Raw genomic sequence first — 13,814 nt, 5'->3', positions numbered from 1 at the left:
TTATGGGCAAGCTGGAAAATATGAAGATAGGTTCAACATGCTGATAGTCATCCACCACTGGCTCCACTGGCAGTATAGCCATCCCCCACCCCACCACCACATTGAGATAGAATATTTGTCAACCTTTGCAGTCTATTAAGCACAACATGATCACAGTGTTAGTGTTCTTGCTGATGGACTGTAAATCCTGCATTGTACAAGTTAAAATAATGAAGAAAGCAGCATAGAGCAAAAGAAGCTATGAGAGTTAAAACTTAAGGTGTTTGAAAGTGCATTTCAAATAATATACAAGCAGCCAACACCATAAAGTTGCCCTGCCTTGTTTTTCCACACAGATTCACTGATTAGCAGTCTGTAACAACAGGATATAGAGGCACTAGAGAAGGTGCAAAAAAGATTTACAAGAATGATACCAGAACTGAGAGGTTATACTTATCAGGGAAGACTGAACAGGCTGGGATTCTTTTCTTTAGAAAAGAGAAGGCTGGGGAAGGTGACCTAATACAGGTCTTTAAAATTATGAAGGGGTTTTAACCAATAAGGGAAATTTTAACCAATAAGGGAATTAAGGGTTATGGGGAACGGGCGGGTAAGTGGAGCTGAGTCCACGGCCAGATCAGCCATGATCTTGTTGAATGGTGGAGCAGGCTCGAGGGGCTAGATGGCCTACTCCTGTTCCTAATTCTTATGTTCTTCTTATGTTCTTATGTTCTTATGGTTTGTTTGTGGAGACGTCTGGAAGATTTTTCCACTTGTGGGAGAATGCAAAACTAGGGATCATAAATACAAGATAGTTACTAATAACTCCAATAACAAATTCAGGAGAACTATTTACCCAGAGAGTGGTTAATATGTGGAACTTGCTACCATATGGAGTAGTTGAGGTGAATAGCATTTAAGGGGAAGCTTGATAAGTACATGGGGGAAAAAAGCAATATAAGGATGTGCTGATCGGGTTAGATGAAGTACGGTGGGAGGAGGCTCGTATGAAGCATAAATACCGGCAGGGACTAGTTGGTCTGAATGGCCGGTTTCTGTGCTGTAAATTCTAAGTAACTATGTGACAAACACAATCGAAAGGAGATTTTATAACATTTGATTTTATGGGACACATTCAAATTGTGAAATCAATAAAGAACTTTCTTTTACATTTGCAATAGGATTGACTCCCTCGTTGATGTGCAAACCATATACTGTCTTCTTGCATAACTTGCCCTTCATTAGAGAACTATTGCTACAGTTTTCATGGACATTAGAAGTATAGATTAAATCATCGTGGCATTTCTTTAAAAGCCTATCAATACAGCAGTTTGTACAAAAAAGGATTTAAAATTGGAACACAACTTGTCAAATATATTTGTTTAATATGTTACTTCTGCCACAGCCAGCAGAAGTAAAATCTAATGTTATAGATTTGTATAGAGCTACCTTTAGCAGTTCATCCTCAGTGGAATCAGGAAATTTCTCATGAAGCGAGTTCTTCAGAACTTTGGCTATGTACCTCATTCCATAACTACACACAGACAAATGGATTAAAACAACGAGAAGGTGAAAAAATTAACACTGGTATAACAATGGATTCTCAAATAAAACAGAAGCATGATTAAATAAAACATGAAACAAAAAACCCATTAAGAAATGCTCTTGAAATGCTTTTTACATGAGTCATTTTACTGAGTCAATAAATAAATCTCTCCTGCCCTCTACAGGAAAGTGAAATACACTTGCTCGTCACAGGTTAAACCAAGACTTTAATTGAGCAAGTAATTATTATGGATGAAAGCAGCTTTTACAAAGTGACTTTGACACAAGGTGGAATACATTACATCAATTTCCTGTGTGATTACAACCAGAATCATCATAGTTTAACACTTGTGTTATCCGTTTGGGAGAACACATTTTATTTAGAACCAAAATAAACTCGATTTAACTGTTCGCCACCACCAGTACTGGAGAAAGGATGGATCAATCAAAGTATTGTGAACATGGACAATAACATATTTTGCTGAAGACTCCAGGATAGAGCCCTGTATAAAGAGAAAAACAAGCTCTGCATCTCTGCTAAAGCAATTAAAAACTAAGCTCATTGCCCAGCTCTCTCCCCATTGCACTCTACCCTATGCCCTTATTTATGAAACCCAGAATTCTAGATGCCTTCATGGATTTATCTATCTGCACTCATACTTTCAGGGAATTATATAGTTGAAGCGATAGGTCTGCTTGTCCGTTCACACCCTGCAGTCTCTTTCCATTTTGGATTTTTTCCTATCCTTGGTTTTTCCTCCTAAAATGCATTATTTCACGGGACCAAATTAAATTGCATCTACCCACTCAGCAAACCCGGAGGTATTTACAATTCTCCTTCCTGTTTGCTGAACCCCCTACTTTTGCAGTGTCAGAAAATTTCAGGAATGTGCACAAGTGCGAATCACCTTCACATACAGCGAATGAGAACACCTAGTACCGATCGTTAGGATATACATTGATTTCAAGCCTTCTCCAATCTGAGCAACACACATTTGCCCCAATTCATTGTTTTCTGTCAGTTAACCAATTTGCTATCCAGGCTGCTATATTTCCATGTGCCTAAAGTTTTCTTGTAAGCCTCTTGTAAAACAGCTTATCCAATGTATTCTGAAAAGCTATATACACCAGATTTACTGTAGTGTGTTTACTTATGCAAATAGTCACTTTTTCAAAACACGATTAAATTTGCCGAACATGACTAGCCTTATCAAATTCATCTTGGTTGCTGTTGATCAACCCATACATTTCTAAATACTTGCACAAATACTTGATGATAAAGTCAACATCCGGAGTCTATCACTGTACTTTTATCATGATTGGTTGCCTGAAGTCTGTTACAAAACTATCACTCCACATCCACCCATCAGTTCCCACTGTTACTTTTAAAAAGTGAAGGATACATAAACAAATATCATACATTGGAATTCTGCATTTCAAATTGGGTCTGCATTATCCATAATGCACAATATTCCAGAAAGTGTCTTATCTTGATGAGGTGTGTACTATAGTTTATTGCATCTATTAGGAGGGTGAGAATGGGAAAAGAGGCATAAGAGGAAGATGTCAGGTCAGCAGCAAGACCAATATGTAACCCAAATTCCTCTTTAGCGCTTGTTGCTAGTGTTGGTATGGACAAAACCCATTCTCTTTTATTGAGGCAGGAGAAGAAACTGAGCAAAGCACGTTTATCAGCTTACACACTTCCCATTCTTTGACTGCTACAACTCAAACCCGTAACTATCCAGCGGAATGACATCCAGCAGAAAATCAAATACATCACCTCATTGCTTACTTTTCATAAAAACAGGAAATGCATTTGATAATCACCCATCTACAGTTTGATATAATGTGCACAAACTATCGTTGGTTAGCAGCAAAGATTCTATACAACTGTAATCACAGGGATTCAGAATCAAAAAAATATACTGGCTGGCAACAATTACTTTAAAGCACAATCTAATACACATGGGGCCCGAACTTGGTGGAAGCTAAGTTCCGCCCAAGGGACCACTGAGAGACCAGACATTACGTTGGATGGGAGTTTCGATAAAAAGTCCTGGAATGGCCTCCTGGCGGCAAAAAAACAACTTACACCCTGAATCTGGGCGACAGCAGACAGGACCTCCCAATCTCAGCGACAAATGCAATCCTCGGCAAAGTACCACCAAGGATTGAGTCGGGCCCAGGGAGGGGAACACATAAAAATACAAATTTACACAAATAAAAACCACTGGAAAACCTTCAGGGGATCCCATCCACCTGATTCGCTGTAAAAAAAAAAGTAAAGAAAAGTTTACTAACCTTTTTTTGCAGGTCTTCATACTTACTGTTGAGGTTAGACCTGCCTCCACAAAGCGGTCCTTCCCCCTGCTGCCGCCAACTCCTGCCTGGAGCAAACTAGCAGCTTGGCAGGCGAGAGGACACTTACGTCAGCTGCACGCTAGCGGGCGGTTCCCAGTGGTCTTCCCTCAATGCCGGCAGGAGGCCTCCGTGAAACTGGCACCAAGGGGAGATCGCCCAAAAAAACTTGGCGACAGTGGGCAGTGAGTCCAAGTTCGGGGCCAAGATGGGGTAGAAATTGGTTTAAGCCCAATTTTGGGTGCAGAATGGGTGCCACGCTCGGAGTTTTCGTGCCTGAACATGTGGACACAACGAAGGCCCCAAATTGATCCCCTTGATTAATTTCAATAAAATAGATGGGCAGTCAGTGCTACTCATGCTGTTCATTGGCAGGGCTGGGGGGGGGATGGGCGTCAATATCATGCATTATTGATGCCATTTAAAGGCAGCCCGCACCTCTTAAAGGAGCAGTGAATTTTGGCTGCAGGAAACTGAGGCTAAAGTTTGTTGATGATGACAGGCACAGAAGTTGCAAGAGCCCCTTGACTACCCGACATCCTGATTCACGCACGGGACCCTTATTAACATAACGATGCTCACCTTTATTTAGGTGGCCGCCAGGGACATCTCATGAAAGCCCAAACCAATATGGCGTCGGGTTCACTTCTGGCGTGGGATGCCACATTGAAAATTTCCACTTTGTGATGCCCATTCTGGGCTTGGTAAATGGGTGAATGCATACCAATTACGACCTCAATATCTATAAATTTGAAATAGTTTTTTCCTTTTGACTAGCTTGGGAACTTTTTCTGCAGCAGATTCAGGCTGGAGAGAAATGTTAAACCCACTATAGGAATTGAGAAGGTGCCTGTGTTAACCATTAAAAAAATTAGCCAATGTCATAAAAACAAAAATAAAGATGGAAATGTCAGGATATATATATATTTTTTAAAACATAGAAGTTTAGCAATGATACAAATGGGAAGTTTTCAATGTGCTCTAAACAAGATAAGTGGAAATGCAGTAAAAATGTGGTTGAAATTTGATGATAACAGCAACATGCAGAAGCCCAAAATCAATGTTTATTGACACAAATATACTGATAGTGTATAGCTGTAGAATACCAAAAAAAAATACTGAAGGAAGTCTCTTATGAGTTTTGATATGTTTAAAATGAATGTAAATTGCTTCCATTTCTGATAGTTGTTTACGTATTTTTTCTGATTCTGAATCCATAGGCAATAGAAAATGATGCGGAGTGGGACTAATTAGATAGCTCTTTCAAAGAGCGGCATAGTCATGATGGGTCAAATGGCCTACTTCTGTATTATTCTATGATTTTATGATATTTGTTACTTACGGAATGGCATCCAAGGATGTGCATATTGACACGAGAACCTTATCAGTGACCACCTGCAGGTTGTGCATGGAGGATTCCAGTTTTGTCCTCACTTCGGCATGTGACAAGGCCTGCTCTGTTGTTACATCATATGGCAGTTTACTATAAACACATAAGCATTTATTATCTTAGGCATGCAATTTGCAGCGTCTGTTTTTGAACGTGAACTCCAGTAAAAATATTGTAAATAAATGGAATTCCTCTCATTGAAGCGTGGAACTGCCCATTATTTGAATGAAAGTTATTGGTCCATTACAAGTTGAAGTGGTGGAGGAAAGAGATGGAAGTCACATGCAATATAGATTCCTGAAACACATGACTTCCCATTCCCACCCTGCCTAAAATCCCATGTGATCCTCAGCTCCTTTTAACAAAGGCAGATAAAGTTGTATGAGGAAGGCCTAAATATGTTTAAAGTTTGTTTACTGTAGGAATTAACTTAAAGACCAGATGAAGAGCACAAGTAAAAAAAAAACACATTTTGTGAAGAATTGGACAATTATCTTTTTGCTGACAAAAGTGAAGAAAAGCAAATGTTCTACCACTTTACCCCCATGTTCAAAAAATAACTATGGTCCAGATTTTGCGGTCAGTGGCGAAGTGACAGTGCTTGCCGCTGACCTCGAAAAAAGCTGCCCACAAAGATTGAATAATCTCTGTGGTGTACATTACACCTTTCCCAATGTTAATTTCATTCTGCCGTCACCTATAGGGGATCTCCAGAATTCAGCAACAGTGATGTCATCAAGCTGGCTTAGCAGCAAATCACATTAAAGAATTTGCACAGACAGCAAACCAGGAAGTAAACAAGCAAATGTTCTACCACTTTACCCCCATGTTCAAAAAAAAACTATGGCCCAGATTTTGCGGTCAGCGTCGAAGTGACAGTGCTTGCCGCTGACCTCGACATTTTAATCATTTTACAGAGAGCGAAATAAAGATTAGGACATGCACATGGGATTAAGGTAGAACTTTAAAAAAATATATTATTTCAAAAGTCTATGAAATTTTCATTCCACAAACATAAAATTTGTTTTTCAGGCCAGAGAGGTTATACAGCAGTAATTATGATGTAATGTGCCATTAAAAAAAATCAGTTAATTTCATTCAACAAGTCTCACATTTAAGGGTTTTTAGCAGTGTGAAGAGAGCATAAAAAGCTGAAGTTCACACCAATTCAAGTGATTTCTAAGTTCTCCATCTGCGAGGACTATAACAGCGCACCCTGTGGAGGAGCAGGGTATCACTAACTGCCACTTCAGGATTTCCATGTTTAACTGCGCATGTGCAGTTTCCAGAAGTTGCTGTCAAGTTTGGAGAGTAGTGATGACCAACACTGATAGTTTTGCTGTCATTACAAATTCCAGGCTTTATATATTTGCATTACAGAAAAGTGATGTGCAGGAAACTGCTCTCTGCTAGGGTAAAGGGATAAGAAGGGCGAGAAAGTTGTTATCTAACATAAGAAGAATGAAGGATAACACACCCAAGAGGAACACAAACATGTTTTCATTTATTACTATTTAAATACCAAGATTAATTTCCCTTAAAAGATTGCTTGAAGTGACGAGCATCTGTCTGTTTTTCTGTGCCAAGAACCCCTGTGAATACTAATAACAGTCCCAGTGCACCCTGCAAATGGCAATACATTCCAAAGGAATCTTCTATCTTGCCCACCAACGTTCCCGCTAAGCTGCGCAGCCTGACAGTCACGTGCAAGCCGCTCACCGGCTGTTACATGGAAGAAACCGCGCATGCAGCCAGTTACATGGACCGCGCACTAAAAGAAATTTAGAGGGAACATTGGAGAGAACAATTAGAGGGTGCACCCAAAGGAAGTTTCCATTAATACACAGTAACAGAAATATGTCAGGGCAACAAACACACAACAAATAAAAGAGCAAAAGAACTCTCAAGGCACTATGCCTGCAGCATATGGTACACCTGGCCTCAGGTGGACAGAAATCTGATAGTCTTGAGGATGTGGTCCTGATTAACTCATGTTTCTCCAAGTGCTTGTGTCATTCCACAATACAGACTTTAGTAATTTACCAGCAACTGAAGACTAAATGGCCTAGAATTTTGTGTCTTATTCCGGTCTTCTATTTTGAAAAAGAGAATCACATTTGTCATCCTTCAGTCCGCTGACATAACCTCAGCCTTTCCAATCTGCTTTTTTGAAGCTTTCCTATATTCTCTATATTTGTGAGGCTTGTAAATGCCAAACATTTTTTTATTAAGTTTCATATTTGATCTAATCTTCCTATTTATTAATGGAACTCCATGTACATATTGAACCTTACATTACAGCAAGTTTTATATGCAGGACTAAAATAATTGATTTCCAAATTGCAAATAGCCATTCATTCACTTCCAATTTAATGAGTGTTCAATAACACCCGCCTCTGTTTGGTAGGATATGCACCTCAAAACATGCCAAAATCTGGCTATTTGTTTCAAACATCTCTTCAGGACGTGTAGTTAGAATCGGATGGCAGGAAATGGTAATAAATGCCAGTGATTTCTATTGGTTTTTGTTTTCTGTCGCATTTAAAAAAGAAATGTTGGGCTTATGAAACCATCGATCCGCCAGAGGGACTAACTCTGGGAATTGAGCAAGTCCCTGTTAATATGTCACTCATACTGACCAGTGTAGACAGCCCAAATTCACACACTAAAGACTTGTTGCTCCCTTGACCCTATTCCCACAAAACTGCTGACCACCCAACTTCCTTTTTTGGCTCCCATTTTAGCCGACATTGTTAACGGTTCTCTCTCCTCAGGTACGGTCCCCCTCTCCTTCAAATCTGCGGTCATCATCCCTCGCCTCAATAAAACAACCCTTGACCCCACTGTGCTTGCTAGCTATGACCCCCATCTCTAACCTTCCTTTTCTCTCCAAAGTCCTTGAACTGTGTTGTCACCTCCCAAATCCATGACCATCTTTCCCGGAACTCCATTTTTGAATCCCTTCAATCTGGTTTCCGCCCCTGCCACAGTACCGAAATGGCTATCAAAGTCACAAATTACATCCTTTGTGAGTGTGACAAAGGTAAACTATCACTCCTCATCCTCCTGGACCTATCTTCAGCCTTTGACACAGTTGACTACTCCATCCTCCTCCAACGCCTCTCCACCATTGTCCAACTGGGTGGGACTGCACTTCCATGGTTCCATTCTTATCTATTTAATCGTGGCCAGAAAATCTCCTGCAATGGCTTCTCTTCCAACTCCAGCATCATTACCTCTGGTGTCCCCCAAGGATCTATCCTTGGCCCCCTCCTATTTCTCATCTATATGCTGCCCTTTGGCAATATCATCTGAAAACATGGGAGTCAGTTTTCACATGTACGTGGACAACACCCAGCTCTACCTCTCCACCACTTCTCTCAACCCCTTCATGGTCTCTAAATTGTCAGACTGCTTGTCCGACTTCCAGTATTGGATGAGCAGAAATTTTCTCCAATTAAATATTGGGAAGACCGAAGCCATTATTTTTGGTCCCCGCCACAAACTGCGTTCCCAAGCCACCGACTCCATCCCTCTCCCGAGCATCTATCTGAGGCTAAACCAGACTGTTCGCAACCTAGGCGTAATATTTGACCCTGAAATGAACTTCCGGCCACTTATCTGCAGTATTTCCACCTCCGTAGCATTGCCCGCCTCAGCTCTTCTGCTGCTGAAACACTCATCCTTTACTCCCTCTAGACTTGACTCCTCCAACACATTCCTGGCTGGTCTCCCACATTCTACACTACGTAAACTTGAGGTCATCGAAAACTCGGCAGCCGGTGTCCTAACTCGCACCAAGTCCCGATCACCCATCACCCCTGGCTACCGGTTAAGCAATGCCTCGATTTCAAAATTCTCACCCTTGTTTAAAAATCCCTCCATGGCCTCTCTCCTCCCTATCTCTGTAATCTCTTTCAGTCTCACAACCCCACGAGATGTCTGTACTCCTCAAATTCTTCCCTCTTGAACATCACTGACAATAACTGCTCACCTTGGTGGCCGTGCCTTCAGCTGCTTGGGCTCCAAGCTCAAACTCCCTCCCTAAACCTCTCTGCCTCTCTGCCTCTCTTTCCTCCTTTAATACCTACCTCTTTAACCAAGCTTTTCGTCATCTGCTGTAATTTCTTTTTATGTGGCTCGGTGTCAAATTTATCTGTTTTATTTTATAACACTGCTGTGAAGCGCCGTGGGACGTTTTACTACGTTAAAGGCGCTATATAAATAAAAGTTGTTGTTGTTCGCTAACTTTCAAGTATCAACATTCTCAGCATTACAGCTAATGTAGCATTAAATTCAAAGAAAATTTATGTAGGTATACAGTCGGTCAGAATATATGATCGGAAGATAGACCATTTATAGATAAAGGCTCTAAATTAGGGAGGAATCTTCAGACAAAGTCTTCAGCGCTCATGATGCGGATGGCGCTCAGAATTTTACAGCACAGGATGCCTTATAGCTCGTCACACCTGTACCAGCTCTCTCAAAGAGGTATCTACTTAATGGCCTAGAACTTGTGGTCTGCGGCAGTCGCTGCTGGCCCGTGTTCACCTTACACAAGGATCTCGCAATCTGTCAAGACTTTGGGTTTTCCAACGTTCAATTCAAATCAACGAAAGTTAATTAGTGGGGATCCCTTTGTATGAGTTGCTGTGACAAGAAGCTGCAAAAAGCCACCAATTAAAATGCAGAATTCTCAGACAGCAAATAAGGAAGCGAGTAAGTTCTTAAAATTCTAACTTTTAAAAAAATTATAAAAAGAGCAAAACAAAGAGTGGGACTCTCACATTGGGAAAAGGCAAACCTCAAATAAAGATAAACAAACTTAAAAAATTAAGTTTCTTAAAAATGTTAATTTTCATTAAAAATGAATAAATTTCACACGGCACTGAATTAAAGTGAGTGTTTCAGAGCCTTAAACTTTGTTTAGTAGTCAATACGCTGTTTAAACCCCAGTTATACCTAATCCCATTGGGTCGAACATTTAGTGGGGAATTTAACAGCGTAATTACTGCGGAAGAACCAGTGTTTTCGCCAGTTTCCCTGATCGGAGTGATCACACGGATTGCCGGATCTGTGGGGTGGAGGCAGCCTGTGTCAGACCTGTGGATGACAGATCGCAACTGCAGGATGTGCCAAATCCCAAAGCTGTGGTCAGTTTCAACAGTGGAATGATGGTGAACGCTGCCACTTTGTCGTCATTGTGCTCATCGCACATTCACGATACCGTTATAATTTTTTTTTACATGAAATAATCCAGTTCTCTTTTAAATATTGTTACGGATTCTACTTCCACCACCAACTCTTTAGCAACTCTTTACATTTCCCTTGATTCTTTTGGTGCCTCGAGTACACTGACCCACCAGTAGAAATAAATCCTCCCTTTTACTTCATTGAAACCTCTCAATTTTGAACAACTCTGTTAAATTGTCTCGTAATCTTCTTTACTCAATGAAGATAGTCCCCAGTTTCTCTAGTGTCTTCTCCTAACTAGCAGGCCCCTCATCCCTGGTACCTGTACCCTCGCCATGGCCTTGACATCCTTTCTAAATGTGTCATGAAAGTATACTGAAGTAAATGTGAAAAAATAACTAAGCTGGAGAAATAGCATTTACTTTAAAAAAAAAAATAGCTCGCTATTTCACACTCTGGCACACCAAGAATTTTTCTTTTTCATCTTGCTTAATGAATACTCAGCAGAAAACATAAAAGCTCAACTTCCTACACCTCTTCTCCCTCCATCTAACCTTTGCTATGCCATTCCATCCAGTTGACTAGCCAAAAAACTGAGAAGCTCATCCAACTCAGAAGAGAGAGCTCAACTGACAACTCTGGAATTCAAACTTTTCGTTATATTAAAACACAATGGTAAAAGAAGAAAAACACAGGTGGACCAATAACATGTACACATATTGATTATTAATTTGCAAACTATATTACCAACCTGGCTTCACCAGTCTGCATCTCCATCTGATTCACCCAAGCCTTGTACACCTCCACTGGATTTGTATTTATGGTGAGTGTTTTATCCTCCATAATTTCTTTCACTACAGGAGCAAGCAGCTGTCTGAGTGCATTCTGTCCACGTGCACCTCGGTTAAATGTGACAACCATTTTAATGACTGTGGGGTTTCCAGTGACAATATCTTGAACCTGGTCCACTTTAGACCTGTATATAGTAAAGGAAAAATAAAACATTGTCGGAACTGCACCCAGTTAAGCTTATGCTTCAATTTTTTTTTAATGATAACAAAAGTTTAATTAAATTCTACAATATTTAGACAGGTACGAAAGCATGAAGGCAGATTATTATCTGAATGGCGGCGGTTAGGAAAAGGGGAGGTGCAACGAGACCTGGGTGTCATGGTACATCAGTTATTGAAAGTTGGCATACAGGTACAGCAGTGAATAAGGCAAATGGTATGTTGGCCTTCATAGCTAGGGGACTTGAGTATAGGAGGAGGGAGGTCTTACTGCAGTTGTACAGGGCCTTGGTGAGGCCTCACCTGGAATATTGTGTTCAGTTTTGGTCTCCTAATCTGAGGAAGGGCGTTCTTGCTATTGAGGGAGTGCAGCGAAGGTTCACCAGACTGATTCCTGGAATGGCAGGACTGACATATGAGGAGACTGGATCGACTGGGCCTGTAATTCACTGGAGTTTAGAAAGATGAGAGGGGATTTCATAGAAACATATAAAATTCTGATAGGACTGAACAGGTTAGATGCAGGAAGAATGTTCCTGATGTTGGGGAAGTCCAGAACCAGGGGACATAGTCTAAGGATAAGGGGTAAGCCATTTCGGACTGAGATGAGGAGAAACTTCTTCACTCAGAGTTGTGGGCATGTGGAATTCTCTACCACAGAAAGTTGTTGGGGCCAGTTCATTAGATATATTCAAATGGGAGTTAGGTGTGGTCCTCACGGCTAAAGGGATCAAGGGGTATGGAGAGAAAGCAGGAAAGGGGTACTGAGGTGAATGATCAGCCATGATCTTATTAAATGGTGATGCAGGCTCGAATGGCCTACTCCTGCACCTACTTTATATGTTTCTATGTTCTCATTTAGAAGGATTAAAATTGGTAAAGGTTAGATAATTACACTGTTAAGTGATGATGCGTCATATCAGTTTGTCTTTGGCTCAGTATTGCTAAGTGGTATAACTGAGGTTAAGAATTCATATTTTGCAATACAATATGTACTTCTACCACTCGAACACATTCATAGATAATGTATAAAGGGGGAAATCCAGTAACAGGGGTCACAGTCTAAGGATAAGGGGTAAGCCATTTAGGACCAAGATGAGGTGAAACTTCTTCACTCAGAGTTGTGGGCATGTGGAATTCTCTACCACAGAAAGTTGTTGGGGCCAGTTCATTAGATATATTCAAAAGGGAGTTAGATGTGGCCCTCACGGCTAAAGGGATCAAGGGGTATGGAGAGAAAGCAGGAATGGGGTACTTAAATGCATGATCAGCCATGATCATATTGAATAGTGGTGCAGGCTCGAAGGGCCGATTGGTCTACTCCTGCATTTATTTTCTATGTTTCTATATTCATGGATCACCAAGAGTAGATATCGTGCATTCAAGAATACTTCAATTGAATATACATTTTCTAACCAATATGTAAAAAGCCCAACAAGGATTCACTGCCCTCTCGAGCGTCCCTAATTATAACTGCTCAACCATCAGTGGCCGCACCTTCAGCTGCCTGGTTCCTAAGCTCTGGAACTCCCTCCACCCCTCCGACCAAGCTTTTGGTAATTTGCCGTAATTTATTCTCATGTGGCTCGGTGCCAATTTTTTTTTCGTCTTATAACACTCTTATGAAGTGCCTTGGTACATTTTACTACATTAAAGGCACTGGTAGGTAAAGGGGATAAGGGAATGGAGTTCCTGCAATGTGTACAGGACTCCCTTCTAACACAGTATGTAACAAACCCAACAAGGGAGGATTCGCTATTGGAACTAGTAATGGGAAATGAACCAGAGCAGATGAGAAGTAAAAGTAGAGGAACATCTAGGCAATAGTGACCATAATATAATACGCATTAAAATGATAATTGAGAAGGACATAATTATGATGAAAACCAGGTTAAGAGATTAAAGTTGATTTTGGGGGCTGAGAATAGAACTAGGCAAAATAAAATGGGCAACAATATTGGCAAAAAAACGATGTAGAATAGCAATGGGAAATATTTAAAATAGCGTTCAACAGAGCGCAGGAACAATATATTCTGCTAAAATGAGACTCCATGGATGAATAAAACCATGAGGGAACATTTGAGAGCAAGGAAAGGGGCATACGTTATGTACATAGGCAGCATGACAAGGGAGGATATGAAAATATTAGGAGAGAAGTCAAAAAATCAATTAGAAAGGCAAAGAGGAACTATGAAATTAAATCATCAAGGAACATAAAACAAAATAGTAAAATATTTTACAGGCAGATCAATAAAAAAAAAGTTTGGGATGGGAATAGGATTATACCACAGATACAATAGGGAGATGGCAGAAATATTAAATAATTATTTTAGAAC

General features: G+C 40.5%; 1 protein-coding gene across 1 annotated transcript in view; it reads right to left on the bottom strand.

Annotated features, from left to right (window-relative positions):
- The window catches only part of iqgap2 (IQ motif containing GTPase activating protein 2), a 405,429-nt gene that overhangs the window by 104,506 nt on the left and 287,109 nt on the right, over positions 1 to 13,814 (bottom strand). Inside the window, exons 26-28 of the mRNA XM_070886141.1 lie at positions 11,220 to 11,444; positions 5,228 to 5,368; positions 1,429 to 1,513 (exon numbers count right to left, since the gene is read on the bottom strand). Of these exons, the coding sequence (XP_070742242.1) occupies positions 1,429 to 1,513; positions 5,228 to 5,368; positions 11,220 to 11,444 (451 nt within the window). The remainder of the gene's footprint in view (positions 1 to 1,428; positions 1,514 to 5,227; positions 5,369 to 11,219; positions 11,445 to 13,814) is intronic.

The sequence above is a fragment of the Pristiophorus japonicus genome, chromosome 1, assembly GCF_044704955.1.
Source record: "Pristiophorus japonicus isolate sPriJap1 chromosome 1, sPriJap1.hap1, whole genome shotgun sequence".
In the NCBI taxonomy this organism is placed as follows: domain Eukaryota; kingdom Metazoa; phylum Chordata; class Chondrichthyes; family Pristiophoridae; genus Pristiophorus; species Pristiophorus japonicus.
This window is presented reverse-complemented; position numbering and strand designations above follow the sequence as displayed.